The 16,714-nt window shown below is 40.2% G+C and overlaps 2 protein-coding genes across 2 annotated transcripts in view; one reads left to right on the top strand and one right to left on the bottom strand.

The window, feature by feature from the left end:
- Positions 1–1,348: 1,348 nt before the first annotated feature.
- Positions 1,349–6,138, bottom strand: wdr83os.L (WD repeat domain 83 opposite strand L homeolog; the record flags this gene model as incomplete). The annotated part of the gene is given in 4 exon segments (NM_001091094.1): positions 1,349–2,438; positions 2,895–2,992; positions 4,140–4,245; positions 5,922–6,138. Coding segments are annotated over 4 exon segments (321 nt in total). The 3' UTR covers positions 1,349–2,371.
- The window catches only part of wdr83.L (WD repeat domain 83 L homeolog), a 17,234-nt gene continuing 6,628 nt past the window's right edge, over positions 6,109–16,714 (top strand). Inside the window, 2 exon segments of the mRNA NM_001096235.1 lie at positions 6,109–6,172; positions 9,131–9,272. Of these exon segments, the coding sequence (NP_001089704.1) occupies positions 9,170–9,272 (103 nt within the window). The 5' untranslated portion in view covers positions 6,109–6,172; positions 9,131–9,169.

Here is a 16,714-nt window from a genome sequence, read left to right as displayed (position 1 = left end):
CTCACACTCTGCTGCTTATGCCTGTCTTCCTTCCCAGTGTAAGTTTAGAACTGCCCAGTAAGGTTCAGGACTACACAGAGGAATCACTGAGCAGGGAAACTTGTGGAGAGGAGGAGAAGGTGTGTAGTATAACTTTATAATAGAATAAGCACACAGATATTCATTTATTTAACTTAGCTGCTATGCTATAGAAAGGCTTTTTTGTGACATATAGGAGCTGAAGAGTGAAAAGTCTTGGGACAGGCTCGTTTGGGGCTGTATGGGTTCATATAGTTCTGCTGGGGTGTATGGATGATTGTCTGTCTGCAGGGGTTATTGGGGGAGTGGATCTGATGGAAAATGCAAAATAAGTGTGGGGACTGAAAAAAATTGCATATTGAGTTGAGCATAAGCTGTTGGTATGAAATTCATCTAACATTTGGTGCTCATTTAGAGAAAGAGCTATAGGCCTGAATGTAGTTGAAAAAAGCCCAACAGATCTTTCCTTCAGATCTTCTTACCTTAAATCTACTAGAAAATCATGTAAACATTAAATAAAGCCAATAGGCTGGTTTTGCTTCCAATAAGGATTAATTATATCTTAGTTGGGATCAAGTACAAGCTACGGTTTTGTTATTACACAGAAAAAGGAAATCATTTTTAAAAAAGTTAATTTGGATAAAATGACTTTTATGGGAGATGGCCTTTCCATAATTTGGATCTTTCTGGATAGTGGGTTTCCAGAGAACAGATCCCATAACTGTATTTCAATCACACTGCTACCAACAGAATCTTTGCTTTAGCACAATAGAGTTAATAACGGGTGTGACAAAAAAAATGTTATAGGATGGTAACGGCCATTGCAGTCATATACTAACATTTTAGCCTCCCTGAACAAAACAATCACCATCTGCCTATGATCTTTTGTGTTGTAAAACCACATTTCCCATCTTTCCACCAGAACAAACTATGGGATTAGAATTGCTAGTTGTAGCATTTCACCACCAGCCCACTAATATATTCTGGCCCCAAATTTCTATCATTGCATTTCTCCCCAGATGGCAAGATGCTTGGAGAAATGCCATAAAGGTTCTGGATTATTTGCATTTTTCTTCTGACTCTTTCTAGCTTTCAAATGGGGGTCACTGACCCCCATCTAAAAAACAAATGCTCTGTAAGATTACAAATTTATTGTTACTTGTATTACTCATCTTTCTATTCAGAGCCTCTCCTATTCTTATTCCAGTCTCTTATTCAAATCAATGCATGGTTGCTACTGTAATTTGGACCCTAGCAACCAGATATCTGAAATTGCAAACTGGAGAGCTGCTGAATAAAAAGCTAAATAACTCAAAACCCACAAATAATAAAAAGTGAAAACGAACTGCAAATTGTTTCAGAATATCTCTACAGCATACTAAAAGTTAATATACATTAATATTTTGAATTGTAGTTTTTTTTTAGTGTCAGAATCACTTTATTGTACACACCCATTTATATTCAATGCTGCAGAATATGTTAATGTTTTATAAATATATGGTAATCCCTATGCAGATGGCATACTTCCCAGCACTAAAATATTGAAAGAGGGACACAATTAATAGGAGGCTTTGACCACCAGCATTTAATGAGGCCACCACCATCTCACGAAATACAGTTGGGAGAGATGAGATTCTCAAGCAGCTCTGGGAGGGGGGTCACTGACCCTGTAAACTGTTCTAAATTGATACATTTAGTTGATACATTTCTTATCTTTGTCCTTGCTGAGCAGAATCGCCGAGTTTCATTACAGGCAGCTGTTACAATTGATACAATAGTTGCTAATACTCCAGAGACGCTGCTGAGAAATGTATCAACTAATGCAGCAATTGTAACAGCTCAGAATCTCGAAACCACCAATTTTAATTTTTTTATTAGAATCGAGTCTATGGGAGATGGCCTTTCCGTAATTCTGAGTTTTCTGGATGACGGGTTTCCAGATAATGGATCCCATACTTGTACTAGAAGTCTAAAAATTTAAATATCTCAGAAACCACTATTAATAGAAAATGTAATGAATCAATGAGTAAATTAACATTTTTTTTTGGTTTCAATTTTAACTGCTATGGATGTAGGATCTGACACTAAAGTTAGAGTATGCCAGGTGACAGATTCTACTCGGTTAATGTATTCCCGTTGATCCTATTTGCAGATGGCCACGCTTGTTACTGCATTGACAACACAGAACCCAAAAGCACTACTTGGGTACAGACAGGGCAGCAAAGACTCTTTTACAGATGCAAATATCTCCAAAACCAGTCTATTTATTGAGAAAGACACCCCAAACCTGGGGGCTACAGGGGATGACAGACAGTATAAAGAGATTCTCCAGGCCAGGATGGAATAGTCGGTGCTACCAGGGAGGCGACATGGGCTGTGGGTTCTGTAGATAAGACATTACCACAGCAGAGATGGATAACCTGGGAGAAAACAATACATTGATTATTATTAATTTGTACTGAAGCGCATCAAGCAACCGATCAGCAACAGTTCTCTTTCAGCACAGAACTTCCATTTTCATACACTCCATCTCTTTCATGCCCCAGCCGTACTCTTTCAGCATAGAACTTCAATTTTCATACTTTAGTATTTCATCATTCCAGCATCACATTTTTGTCCTCTGTATCACAGTTCCCTCTACCCAACTGCACCTCCATTACTCCCTCCCTGGTCTCTCTTCTCCACAGTACTCCTCACTCATTAACCCAACTCCATTTCCCTGGTCTCTCTGCCCTACAATATTTATCTTCTTTTCCAAGCTACCTATATGTTCTTATTCATATCTCACTTCCACCCCCCCCCCCAATCACCTCAAATAAACCATAGCCCCAGGCAACCAAAGCTGCCAGTTTCCTTAGGCCTCCTGCAGGACTTACATAAAGCTGCTCATCATTTGCTTGGTGTCTTCAGAGCTGCGAGAATTGGCGAAGCTGATAAAGGAGCAATAAACTGCAATCCATGCACACCACTTCAGCTAATAAGGGGGAGAGAGAATAAACAATAAGGACAAATGTAATGCAGAAAAAAACACATTTATATTGAGGCTTTATCCATATTAAATGTAGGAGAGTCAGAAAGAGGATAGTTTTAAAGGGAAATAAGATACAAGCAACATGGTAGCTCCCATTCATATACTAGATCTGCACAGATGACGCTACACCAAAAAACACAGTATGTATGAACAGTACAGGTATGAGATCAGTTATCCTCAAACACATTATCCAGCAAGCTCCGAATTATGGGATGGAAATCTCTCATAGACTGGATTGTATCCAAATAATCCAAATTTTTAAAAATGATTTTCTTTCTCTGTGTAATAATAAAACAGTAATTTGTACTTGATCCCAACTAAGATATAATTAATTCTTATTGGAAGCAAAATCAGCCTATTGGGTTTATTTAATGTTTACATGATGTTCTAGAAGACTTAAAGGAGAACCAAACCCTTAATTTAAAAAAAACCCTACCCCCCCAACCCTACATAGACCTTCCTCCCTGCCCCCTGGTAATCTTCGGGAAGAGAGTGGAGTATCGGTGCATGCACAATTGGAGCCTGTGCTGCACAGAATCTGTACTGAAGGGTAAATAAAGAGGTAAGGGCATTTAACGGGGGTAACACTTAGGCTGGAGGGGGAGCAGGGTCTATGTAGGGTAGGGGTTTTTATAATTAAGGGTTTGGTTCTCCTTTAAGGTATGAAGATATAAATTATGGAAAGATCCGTTATCTGGAAAACACCCGGTCCCAAACATTCTGGGTAACAGGTCCAATACATGCATATGATTTTTCTCTTGATGAAAACAATCTCTGAAACGCCAAGCATCTTGCATAGCTCAGCTTGTGCCATAAATCCCCAGCTTGTAAAGGAAACCTATACAACACCATCTGGTCACTTCTAAACAGCATATTATAATAAGATTATCCCGCCTGCAATCCAATTTATCCTACTCCTGTTATCTTCATAGACTGTAAACTCAAGGGTAGGAGTAGACAACCTTAGCTCTCTATGTTATATAGAACTACTATTCCCAGCAATGTACTAGTTCCTACAGCTTCCTACTAGTTCCTACAACTGCTCTCAATAGATATTCAAAGAAATCTTGGCTGTTCCTTGCAAATGTACCTTAAGCATGAGACCACACATACTGAATATCATCCCCAGCAGGTTCATATAATCAGGCGTAGGATCGTCTTGAGTTGGAGAGCTCTCTGTGGTTGGGGCTTTATACCTATGTAAATACAGATTGATTATGATTAGGGGAATAAAGTATCAGCATGCACATTATACGTCTTCATTATATATTTTCTCCAGAACTTCCATCCCAAATAAAGTAAAGTTCCCCTATCGCTGAGGCTGAAGTGTCCTGTGTAGAATTCAGATTTGGTCTATAGTTCACTCAGTGATGGATATAGCAAAGCTACACACTCGTGCATTATCTCCTATGATTATATATCACCAGTTATTGGTTTTAACTGTATGCTTTATGTAACTCATCACTTCCATTGGGTATGGCTAGGGTTGCCACCTTTTCTGGAAAAAAATACCAGCATTCCTATATATTTATCTTTTTTCCCTATTAATAACATTGGGATCAGCCATCATTTTTACCAGCCAGGACAGTAAAATACCGGTCAGGTGGCAATACTAAGTATGGCAGAGACATAATCACTCAAAAATCCACAACATTTGCATTATGTTCTGGCCCACCTGCTGGGGCCCCTGGGTTTGGCCAAATTGGGCTGATCTGATTGTTGGCTCATCCAGTGTAGGGCCCTAGGTTACATCCACACAGGGCCCCTTCTAGGCTACTGCTGCCTGCAGATGTGTTCAGATCTAGGTAGGGATGCACCGAATCCAGGATTCTGCCTTTTTTCAGCAGGGTTCGGATTCGGGGCGAATCCTTCTGTCCGGCCGAACCGAATCCTAATTTGCATATGCAAATTAGGGGCAGAGAGGGAAATCACGTGACTTTTTGTCGCAAAACAAAGAAGTAAAGAATGTTTTTCCCTTCCCATCCTTAATTTGCATATGCAAATTAGGATTCGGATTCAGTATTCGGCCGAATCCTTTGTGAAGGATTCGGGGGTTTGGCCGAATCCAAAATAGTGGATTCGGTGCATCCCTAGATCTGGGATCATGTGCAGCTGAGCTCTCTACGTGGGGTCAGGTTTGGGTTCTGGCAGTGACATCACTGGATGTGAATGTATCCGGGTGCACAAACTTTGCCTGTCGTCTTCTCCCAGCAGGTTCACAGATAAAAGTAAATATCAAAAGAAAATAGAAATGGTCCCCTGATCACACTAGTTCCTTAGGCTATAGCGTAGGCAGCCCCTGCTTATGGAGACCACTCCTTGTCCAACGTAATTTTCAATTTCATATCTGGTCAATTTTCAAGCAGATACTGGCAGGGCGGACCCCGTATATTGGCATATATTTTGCTGACTGGGTCTGGTTTAGAGATACCTTTAGGAACCCATCAGAAACAAAGACATGAGCACATAGGACCCCTCCTCAGGCCCAACACAGTATGATGGGATCACCCGCTTCATCAGCCCAATCTGACCCAACACATGGGGGTCCAAATCAGACAAAAAAGTGCTTGTATGCCCAGCTTTAGAGACAATTGAAGAGTGGGGGGGAGGTGAGATAAAATAAATCAGCTGTGGTTGAACTACAACTCCCATGATTCCCCTATAGCTTTTGGTATATAGATATATCTCTGTGCCATATACATATAATATAAGCCATAGTATCTGACTACACATAGGGATGGAGGGGCCTGGGCAAAGGCTCTTTCTTTCCAACGCTAAAATCAATAGTGGGCTAAATCTATGGCAGTAGCACAGAGCACACAATCGATTCTATGAAAAGTCAGTAGAAAAAAAACAAAACCCTCTGCATTACCGGTGTATTTTCCCCGGTCTCCTCGGGTCGTTCGCTCCATTCCCCGTCATCTCTCTCCCCGACTGATGAATCTGGACTAATCCTGAGCCAAGTGGCGACCCGAACCAGCTGCTTCCGGCACTGAGACCGGATGTCTAGGGACACGTGATCACCGGAACGGGAAGTCTCGTTGTAGGAGGAGCACGTGGTTAATGTTTATACACCAAAGCTTGGGAATGTATTAGTAGGTGGCTGGAGAGGAAAATCAGTATGTGAGTAAGAGGGGGGTTGGGTTATTAGGCCCTTGCAGCCATTCTCCCTTTATGTTATTGTTTAGAGTGGCTACAAATCACTACTTTCTCTATGTATCTCTGTGTCTCAGCTCCTCCCTCTTCTCTTTCCCAAATGCACAATCTTGCTGTGGGCACAGTGACATCTAGTCACATCTCTGGAGCTGTTGGTGAGAGAGGCCTGTGCTGGGGCCTTACGATTAAAGACTTTGTTTACTTTTCCTTTAACTGAAATATAGTGAATAAAGTACCCCTTATTGTAAAATATAAGGATATTATAAGTCACAGAGGAGTTTCGGCCAAGTTCCTTTAAACAGGTCATGGAACTCTGAGGTGACTTCTGATATCTTCATATTATTCAATAAGGGGTACTTTATTTTTTTATAATACACAAGTTTCAGTGAGTCGTGACAAAAATAACCACTAAGCTCCGTTTATAACTGACATCACTAAGAGCCGTTTATATAGTGAATAAAGTACCCCATCTTGTAAAATATAAGGCTATTATAGGACGAGGCGTTTCATGACCATATAAAAACACGAGGCCAAGGCCAAGTGTTTTTATACAGGTCATGGAACTCCGAGTTAACTTCTAATGTCATCATATTTTACAACTGGGGGTATTTGTACTTGTAATACACAAATTTCAGTGAGTCATGTGACAGAAATGACATCAGTACTCACCATTTATAACTGATGACATCAGAACTCAGCTTTATCAAGAAACTTTATAAGGATATAATTTACAAGATATTCATGGCTTTTGTGTATTATAAGGATATAATTTACACTATATTCATGGCTTGTGTGTGTGTGTGTGTGTGTATATATATATATGTGTATATATATATATATATATATATATATATATACACACACACACACACAAATACAAGAGTCCTCTGCACTCAACCCATTATCAATATATTTAAGACAGAGACATTTTGTGCATACTGCTACTGAAAAATGCCTTACCCTTTAAACAAAACAGGGATTGTTTGTCCATATATTGCAATATATTTAAGCTGCCAACTACGTCAAAGTCATCCCATATCTGGCCAGTCCTACACTCAATTTTCATCTGATTCATTAAGAATTCTATTGCTTCATTATACATTTTACAAAGGGACTACGTTTTACCTGCAATTTACTTGCTGCTTTCAAAGTAAAACTCCCAAACTTGGCTGCCCTTTTATTAGACACCAGTGGGATCACCTGACTATAGCTGGGAAGGGTGGGAGCTACAACATGGAGCTGGTCTCTGCTCCTGTATAAACTATAACAAACAAGGGAAAGTAGCGCTCACCACTATTTTTTAAAACCATAAGGCGGGGGTGCAATGAGGCTGTGACCACAAATACATATGTTATAGTTTGTAAGGGTATAATTTATCACCGTTTATAAGGATATAATTTACAAGATATTCATGGCTTTTGTGTATTTTATATATATATATATATATATATATATATATATATATATATATATATATATATATATATATATATATAATCCACATCTTGGACTGGATAATTAATAATTTCACATTGTAGACTGCCCTGCATTGTGCATTTAAATAAACTGCCAACCAGATTGTCCTGTCTAAAAGGGGTTGTTCACCTTCAAACCATTTTTTCAGTTTAGTTAGTTTTAGATAGTTCACCAGAAATAAAGACTTTTTCCAATTGCTTTCTATTTTTTTTATTTTCGACCATTTTTCTGATATTGAAGTGTAAAGTTTCATTTTCCACCTTCTAAAGCCGCTCTTGGATTGGGGTCGCTGACTCTTTTACTGTCCTAAGTTGATACATTTAGTTGATGCATTTCTTATCTATGTCCCTGCTGAGCAGAATCCCTGAGTTTCATTTAGGGGGAACTCCGGCTTCCAACCCAAAATTTGATAAAGAGGCCCACATAACACAGAAACCCCTAATATAACCAACTCAGTTATTACCTGTTTCTTCAAAAAGTATGAATAAATGCCATTTTCTCTGCTGAAATCTGGCTGTTTAACAGTTCTTTTCTTTCTGCATCATTTGAAATCCTTTGCAAAATAGATAGCACCCAACAGGAATTTTCTTTAAAAGCCTTTATTTGAAGGGCTTTATTCAGACAAAATACAGCAAAGTTTCAGGCTTACATTAGCCTTTCCTCAAGCTCATTTGAAATCCTGGCAGGGATGGAGGGACTAAACACTGATGTTACAAATTGTAACAACTTCTCCACAGCTTACAGACAGCATGCAGGAACTACATAACCCACAATGCATTGCACTGTGATGTTCTGTTCATTATTGGAATCACGTGTGCAGGGAATTGTGGGGTTTTGGAGGATGCAGGCTGAGGACAGGTGGCCGCTGATACAAAGTAACAGTAGTCAGCCAGCTCAGCAGGAGAACAGGGGGCTAGACTTAGGGAACTGTTCCAAACCATTAAAAATCATGAAAAGTCGGCATATTTTTTAATTGCAAAGTTGCTTGAAATTATGTTTACTTTTCAAAAAGCTAAAGTTATGTTTGTGTGGAGTTTCGCTTTAAAAGCAGCTGTTAGAATTGATACAATAGTTGCTAATAATCCAGAAATGATGCTGAGAAATGTATCAACTAAATGTATCAACTAATTGTATCAATTAAATGTAGCAAATTGTAACTGTTCAGAATCTGCCCCATAATTACTGAACTGCCAGACTGAAACACCAGAGACAGGGAGTCGGGACATTAAGCTTTAAACTTACGTTTTGGGAAAATTGTAAAAAAAATAAAAGATTGAAGGATCTGAAAACAACTGAACTGAAAAAAAGTGTTTTGGAAGGTGATCAACCCCTTTAAGGGCAGTGGCAACAGCCCTGTTGGCAACTACCTCTTTACATGTAGAGAGTGTTTGTATCTAATAGTGACATTTGTGAAGCATGACGCAGATTTAATAGATTCTCTTTACTCAGGCCCAGGTCACCGTGTGGCTGATTCCATTTGCTGTCGCCATGTCCTTTCCTGCTCCAAAACCCAAAGCACCAGAGCTACCCCAGAAACTGCAGCACAAATTAGAGTGCAATCAGGGGGCTGTGCGGGCAGTTAGATTCAATGGTAAGTACACTCATACATTCTGTCTGTGCCTTGTGTTCCTTGTGCATGTCTTATCTGTATCAGGGCTGTGTTCATTGAACGTTACACAGTCTACAATGAATTTTATTATATAAGGAAATGTTTTGGAGTCTGTAACTTTAGTTAGTGAATGGGTCCCATTCCCTGGTGTTACGTTATAGAAAGGGTTTTCCTACAAACCTTGTATTTTATTTACCTTCCCCTGGGCTAGCCAGAGACTCTGTAATAACCACATGCACAAAGAGCAGAACTTGGTGGATATGTGGCTTTTTTCAGCCTTAGTTACTAGGACTCATATAAGTGTATGTGTTCATGGAATGTTACATGGTCTGCAACGTATTTTATTATAAAAGGAAATGCTTTGGAGTCTGTAACTTGGGATTTCAATGAAAGGGTCCCGTTCCATGGTGTTACGTTATATATAAAGTAATATTGTAATAACCACATGCACAAAGAGCAGAACTTGATGGATATGTGTCTTTTTTCCAGCCTCGGTTACTATGACTCATATAGTAATGCAAGGGCAATGGCAAAGTGCTACGATATATGCAAAATCTAACACAAATCAATGCTATGCCCATGTTGCTTGTAACTACTTGTACCCATATATGCTGCTAGCAATTTGGAGCAAGCATTTATGCACCCCCAGCCTGCTCTGATAATTTACATGTAAGGGCACAAGGGAAGCTTGATCTGGTAGTAAATGCTGGGTTCCCTAATCAGCTGTAACTGAACCCAAGGGAGCTATGCAATGCTAGAGGAAGAACAAAACACCACACAACTGGTGTGTGACTTTTTACACTCCATGTTGGCCGTCACATACAAGTTACGGCAGATGCTGCTGATTCTGTTAATCACATTTTTCTAATGATAGTAATAACATGAGGTTGAAAAAAAAACTCAAGTTCATCCTGTTTGTCTAAACAAAAACCTGCTTACATTATAGTTGATCCAGAGGAAGGTGAACGAAGGCTATGTTCCAATTCAGAATCATCTCTAAATAATATACATATCTTTATATATAGATATATATTAGGTATGCACCGAATCCAGGATTCGGTTCGGGATTCGGCCAGGATTCTGCCTTTTTCAGCAGGATTAAGATTCGGCCAAATCCTTCTGCCGGGCCGAATCCTAATTTGCAAATTAGGGGTGGGAGGGAAATCGTGTGACTTTTTGTCACAAAACAAGGAAGTAAAAATGTTTTTCCACTTCCAACCCCTAATTTGCATATGCAAATTAGGATTCGGTTCAGTATTTGGCCAAATCTTTCGCGAAGGATTCGGGGGTTCGGCCAAATCCAAAATAGTGGATTCGGTGCATCCCTAATATATATATACTCAAAGAAATTAATTTTTTATAGTTTTTCGCTGCACTCAAAGTGAATAAACCCAGCAAACAGTGCCAAATTAAACACACAGCTGTGCGAGGAAAAGTGAGACACAGGTGATGACCACCAAATGATCAGCAAACATCATTACCATAAAAAAATGTGCATAGTACATTACAATACTTTATTAACTGACCAGGGTCTTATTAGCTATGCTAATCTTCCGGTATATACCAGGTGTTAAACTATAAAATAAAGTTTATTTTAATAAATATACTTTTTAGCAATCTAATTTGTGTTTCATGTCTCTTTATCACCATTGATAAGAGTCAGGACCCAAAAGATAAGGTGGAAACAAAGTCCAACAGATTTGGTGGAGGATACACCTCCTATCTCCCATATCAGCATTAGTTACTAATGGGCGGTGCCCACCACCTTCACTAAGGGAGGCGGTCCATAAGGTTGTTAGGGGGAGGACTCCAACCCCCAGAAGTCCCATTGGAACTGTGAGAGGAATCTTTTCAGTGCCAATTAACATGTTAATATAAAGCCTGCATGGCACTGGTCATTTTTATAAATATAGAGGGCCCTTCCAAAATTACATTGGATGCTAGGCCAAGTATGTACCCCTTAAAAGTGGGGAACCAGCACTACCAGAATTTTATGTGTTCCTGTTTTTTGATGGCAATGAATTGGATCTGTTTTCACTAACAATACGGTCAAGTTCCGGCCCCTCCTATAAGTGGTAACGTCTTGTCCTTTTGTAGCACAGTCCAATGGTCAAAAATACCCTTAGACATATCCTTGGTATGAGGAGAAAAGGTAGTTACAAATGTCAGTCTCTCATCTGATTTTTGGATGGTATCTGGTGGTTGTGAATGGCTTCTAGTTCATTCTTCGTGTGATTTCTCCTTGGTGTAAGTTTATTAGTCTCTTCAATAAGTAAGCGGGTAAAAGCCTCAATGGACTTAGGGGTGTTAAGGGGGTTCATATGGGCTCTTGTTACAAAAAGGAACCCTCTTGGACTTATTCTCAGTTCTAAAGTGTTCCATTAGTTTCCTGTTCCGCTGGAAGTGGTGTATGTCTATCATCAGGTCTAATGAGTTTTGTAGTTGGTATAAAAGAGAGACCCTTTGAGAGCACAAACTTATTTAGGGAAGCTTAAATTAAACACTACTTCCTTGGCGATGTCTGGATCTTGGTACATATATATCTAGCCCCACCCCTTCTCTTGTGTGGGCAATGGACCCAGGAGTAGATTGAAATGATGTGTTGGAGGTATTATTATTTATTAACAAAAACCAACAAACCGCACTCCAAGGACTTTGTGATGTGAAACAAACAAATTACTCTTTATTACAAGGTTTTCCAGCACAATCACTTCAGGAAGGTGGGGTTCTCCTGTGTAAAAAGGTTTATAGTCCAACACAGAGTTGGACTATAAAGACGGCCCGAGTGATGGTGCAGAAATGTCGTAATAAAGAGTAAGAGTTTGTTTCACATCACAAAGTCCTTGGAGTTCGGTTTGTTTTTGTTTATGCTATTATTTTTAAACCAGCACCCAGGCATCTGTTTATTTTGGTCGTGAGTGCACCAGATTGGACTAAGATTTATTAACATGTATTTATATAGCGCCAACATATTGCACAGCGCTGTAGTAGTAGTGTCTATTGGTGTTTGTACAGGTCGCCCTCTAGCACTTCCCTTACCCTATTTAGTTGTTTCAATATCAGAAGGGGATGAAGTGTAGGGAGAAGAGTCAACAGTGTTATAATGATTAAATAACCTCTGTCTCTGTGAAACAGTTCTGCCTGTGTTCTCCCCTCCAGTCAACCACCTATAAACTTTTCTATTTTAATAGTCTGCAGTCACAGTGTGTACCTTTTGTCTTTAAGGGTCAGGCCACACAAGCAGATTCAGGGAGATTAGTTGCTAGTCACTAGAAACTTCGTGCGACTTCAGAAAATGAAGCACCGCGTGTGCATTCCCCCAGGCGATTTTCATTTTAGCCAGCGGAGGGCAGGGAGAAGGCAGTTCGGGGAGATTAGTTCCCCCGAAGAATAAGAGATTTGTCGATGGGGCGACTAATCTCCCTGAATCTGCTCATGTGGCCAGACCATTAAACTTGTGTAGTTCAGAGGTGTAAAGTATTAATTGTTGGCCAAATTTCTCTACCCACTTAGTCTCTCTGTCAGCCTTTAAAGTATTTAAATGTGTCTGTTTAAAAGCAGAAATTTCAGTACGTACAGAAATACGATTTTTGTACACCTCTTCTATTACTAACAGCGTAAGATCAAGAGAACACTTTACAGAACTCTAATTGTTACGGCCAATGGTGGGTATGACCCTAAAACCATTAGGTATTTTTATATATCAGATGGGTATATCCAGTATAGTTTCAAATCAACCTCCCTCTCCTTCAAGGGTAGCAAATTGTGATAGAGTTTATTTAAAGAACATGATGGTGTTACATCCTCGGCTGTTTCAGTAAACAGGAACTTAGCAGCTTCTGCATAGTCAGGGGGACATCAAAAACTTCACTCTCACAAGACCTCTCCATAACCAGTGTTATACCAGATACAAAACTGAAAGTCAAATTAGAAGCTCGGGTGCCAATGCCAAAAGCACATAGTTTAGCAACAAGCTATTGTTCCTGTTTCTAGTTTATTTCTGCATTTTGCTGATGTGTATCAGTTCAGGCTCTTTTTGTGATACCTCTGATATACAGAATCCTCACCATAACGTGTGATAGGGCTGCAGTTTGACTGTACAGAAAGGAAGCAGGGCCAGTTGTTTGACTACAGGCAAGTAGGATTACCGTATATACTCGAGTATAAGCCGAGTTTTTCAGCCACCAAAATATGATAAAAAACTCTACCTCGGCTTATACTCGGGTCAACTGCAAAAACGGTCGCTGTTTGCGCATTAAAAACCGTGCACGGGGGCAGGGGTCCAGAGGGGGGCCCTGGGACAGCAGCACTAGTGGGCCCTTAGTCTGATCCTGCCAGCTGGTATTACAAACACCTACCAAGCCCGGTATTACAAATTTACCGGCAATGTAGTTGCCAGTAAATTTACCCTTAACAAAACCCCTTGGCCTACCTCCAATGCACTTTAAACATAAGTGTTCTCCTTCTTCTGGCAATCGTGGCAATGTGGCCCCACTCCTTTTATGGTACAAAACGCCCCTTTTCATCATGGCCCGCCCTCTTTTCATCACAACCTGCCCCTTTTGTTCGCACCCCCATCACCGGCTGGTAGAAAATTTATGAAAAGTTGGCAACCGTAAAGGCAAGTAACATTATCAGCTCCTGTTTTGTCACTGCATTTTTCTTTTTACTCCAAGAATCTAGTGCCGTAGACACGTATGGGTCTGCAGAATGGGGGAGATGTGTGGCCATTGTGCTTCTTCCCCCTGAAAACCTGGCCCTCTCTCAGGGGTTTATGGAAGTCTTGCCCCTTATTAGCCTTTTGTATGGAGGGTATAGATAAAGGGGTCCCCCTAACCTTGCGGCAAACTGGACCTAAAGACCCTTGCCCGTCTGGGTCTTTTTCTGAGGGGTTGGGGCCCTCCCTAGACCAAGGATTAAAGGAACAGTAACTTCAAAAAAAATGTATTGTTTTAAAGTAATACAAATATAATGCAGTGTTTCTCTGCACTGGTAAAACTGTTGTGTCAGAAACACTACTATAGTTTATATAAATAAGCTGCTGTGTAGAAATGGGGGCAGCCATTCAAAGGGGAAAAGGCTCAGGTTACACAGCAGATAAGCTCTGTAGAACATAATGGTGTTATCTGTTATCCATTATTTAATCTGTGCCATATAGACTTTTTTCAATTTCCGCCATTGCTACACAGCAGCTTGTTTATATGAACTATAGTAGTGTTTCTGAAGCAAAGAAATCAGTTTTACCAGTGCAGGGCAACACTGCATTACTTTAAAACACTTTCATATTTTGACATTACTGTTCCTTTAAAGCGATTCTGAAGATTTTGCTGTTATGAGCCTTTTGGTCAGGTGGTCAGGATTTTGGACTCCGTTTTTTTTTTGGACATCCGTTTGCACTGGGTGAATTAAAGTGCTAGCCCAGGCTTCTATTTGGCCTTTAAAATCACTTTCCAGAGAGCAGACAAAAAGGGTAGACAATGAGTTGTTGTTGGATGGGTTGTATGGGGCTGTACCAAGAACCACCCAAATGCAACCACAGATGGGACCAGTGAGTGGTTTATTGTTTTGGGGAATTATCAGGATGTGCAAACAAATAAATGAAGGCATAAGAAGGCAGACAAACATAGAAGTTATGTGCAGGTCACACAAACTATGACCAGAACCCAAGCTTAGTCATCCCCTAGAGAACCTGCACCCACCCAAGCCCTGACTTTTAACTTAACCTGATGGATGGGGAAATATGATAGAAAAGGTAACACACAAGGGCTTGAGGCAATAGCAATAGCTGGACCCACTCAAACCCCTTCAAACTGCAGGTGAACCCACTGGTATTGGATATATCCACACATCACTACTGCCCAGTCATTAGCTATGCCCTGCTAATCCTCAGTGCTCTGAATAATGTCCCTGTGCCCAGTGTATGTCTGTATAACACCAGCTTTAAAGGAATTGTTCAGTATAAAAATAAAAACTGGTTAAATAAATAGTCTGTGCAAAATAAAAAATGTATCTAATATAGTTAGTTAGCCAAAAATGTAATGTATAAAGGCTGGAGTGACTGGATGTGTAACATAATAGCCAGAACACTACTTCCTGCTTTGTAGCTTCCTTGGTTTCCACTGATTGATTACCAGGCAGTAACCAATCAGTGACTTGAGGGGGGGCCACATGGGTCATAACTGTTGCTTTTGAATCTGAGCTGAATGCTGAGGATCAATTGCAAACTCACTGAACAGTTATGTCCCATGTGGCCCCCCCTTCAAGTCACTGACTAACTCAGTTAGAGAGCTGAAAAGCAGGAAGTAGTGTTCTGGCTATTGTGTTACACATCCAGTCACTCCAGCCTTTATACATTACATTTTTGGCTAACTAACTATATTAGATACATTTTTTATTTTGCACAGACTATCTATTTACCCAGTTTTTATTTTTACACTGAATGTTCCTTTAAACTGGGTGTAGCTTGTTCCCCTTTTCCTGTTAGTAATAGTTCCCCAGAAGTTGGGTAGAGATGTAGATGACATGGAAGATAAGACTTTCGAATGAAGATAGAAAAGATATTAAGATGAGATCTTATATGTGTTGATGCCATGTGGGCACCCCAAATACCTACAGAGATGCTCTCAGGCCCCGATTTGTACCAAGGCCACAAAGGCCCGGGTCTAGTGCAGCAAAATTTTAGGGCTAAAATATCAGGCTAGACTTCTGAACGTCTATACTGTCTCCCTATGAATCTATTAATCCATTCCAGCTACATGAGAATCTTCATCCTAAGGTAAGGTATTGCTGTACTATCACTGATCCAGAACATTCTGTTTCTCATCAATGACACCAGTCCAAATTCTTTTTACGATTAAAATTCGCCTTTATTCATTCCATCTTGGGGCAGCATAAGCTTGCAACATTTCGAGTGGCACTCCACTGTTTATCAATGCTTGATAAAGAATGGAGTGCCACTCGGAACGTTGCAAGCTTATGCTGCCCCAATATGGAATGAATAAAGGCGAATTTTAATCATAAAAAAGAATTTGGAGTGCTGTCATTGGTGAGAAATGTATTCAAGTGGGGACCTTGGTGAACAGGTTTTTATGACGTGCACCCAGGCCCAGACTGGCATTCTGTGGGTTCTGGCAAATGCCAGAAGGGCTGCTATAAGGTCCCATAGAAAGTCACTATTTAGTGGGCTTGTGGGGACTGTTTGGGCCTCTATGTGGGCTGATTGGGCCTCTGTGTACCTGTAATGCCAGGGCCTATTTTAATTCTCAGTCCAGACCTGCATGCACCCATACTTCGGAAAGTGAACTGAAGAGTAAATGTGGTTTGCTTGAAATTTTAACAGAACATTCTGTCCCAGTGGCTGCACAGATCTATATGATCCCTGTTGTAAGCAGCAGTCCTGTCCTGCTTTATGGCAGCTGAGATTC

This window comes from Xenopus laevis, chromosome 3L (assembly GCF_017654675.1).
Source record: "Xenopus laevis strain J_2021 chromosome 3L, Xenopus_laevis_v10.1, whole genome shotgun sequence".
NCBI lineage: Eukaryota > Metazoa > Chordata > Amphibia > Anura > Pipidae > Xenopus > Xenopus laevis.
This window is presented reverse-complemented; position numbering and strand designations above follow the sequence as displayed.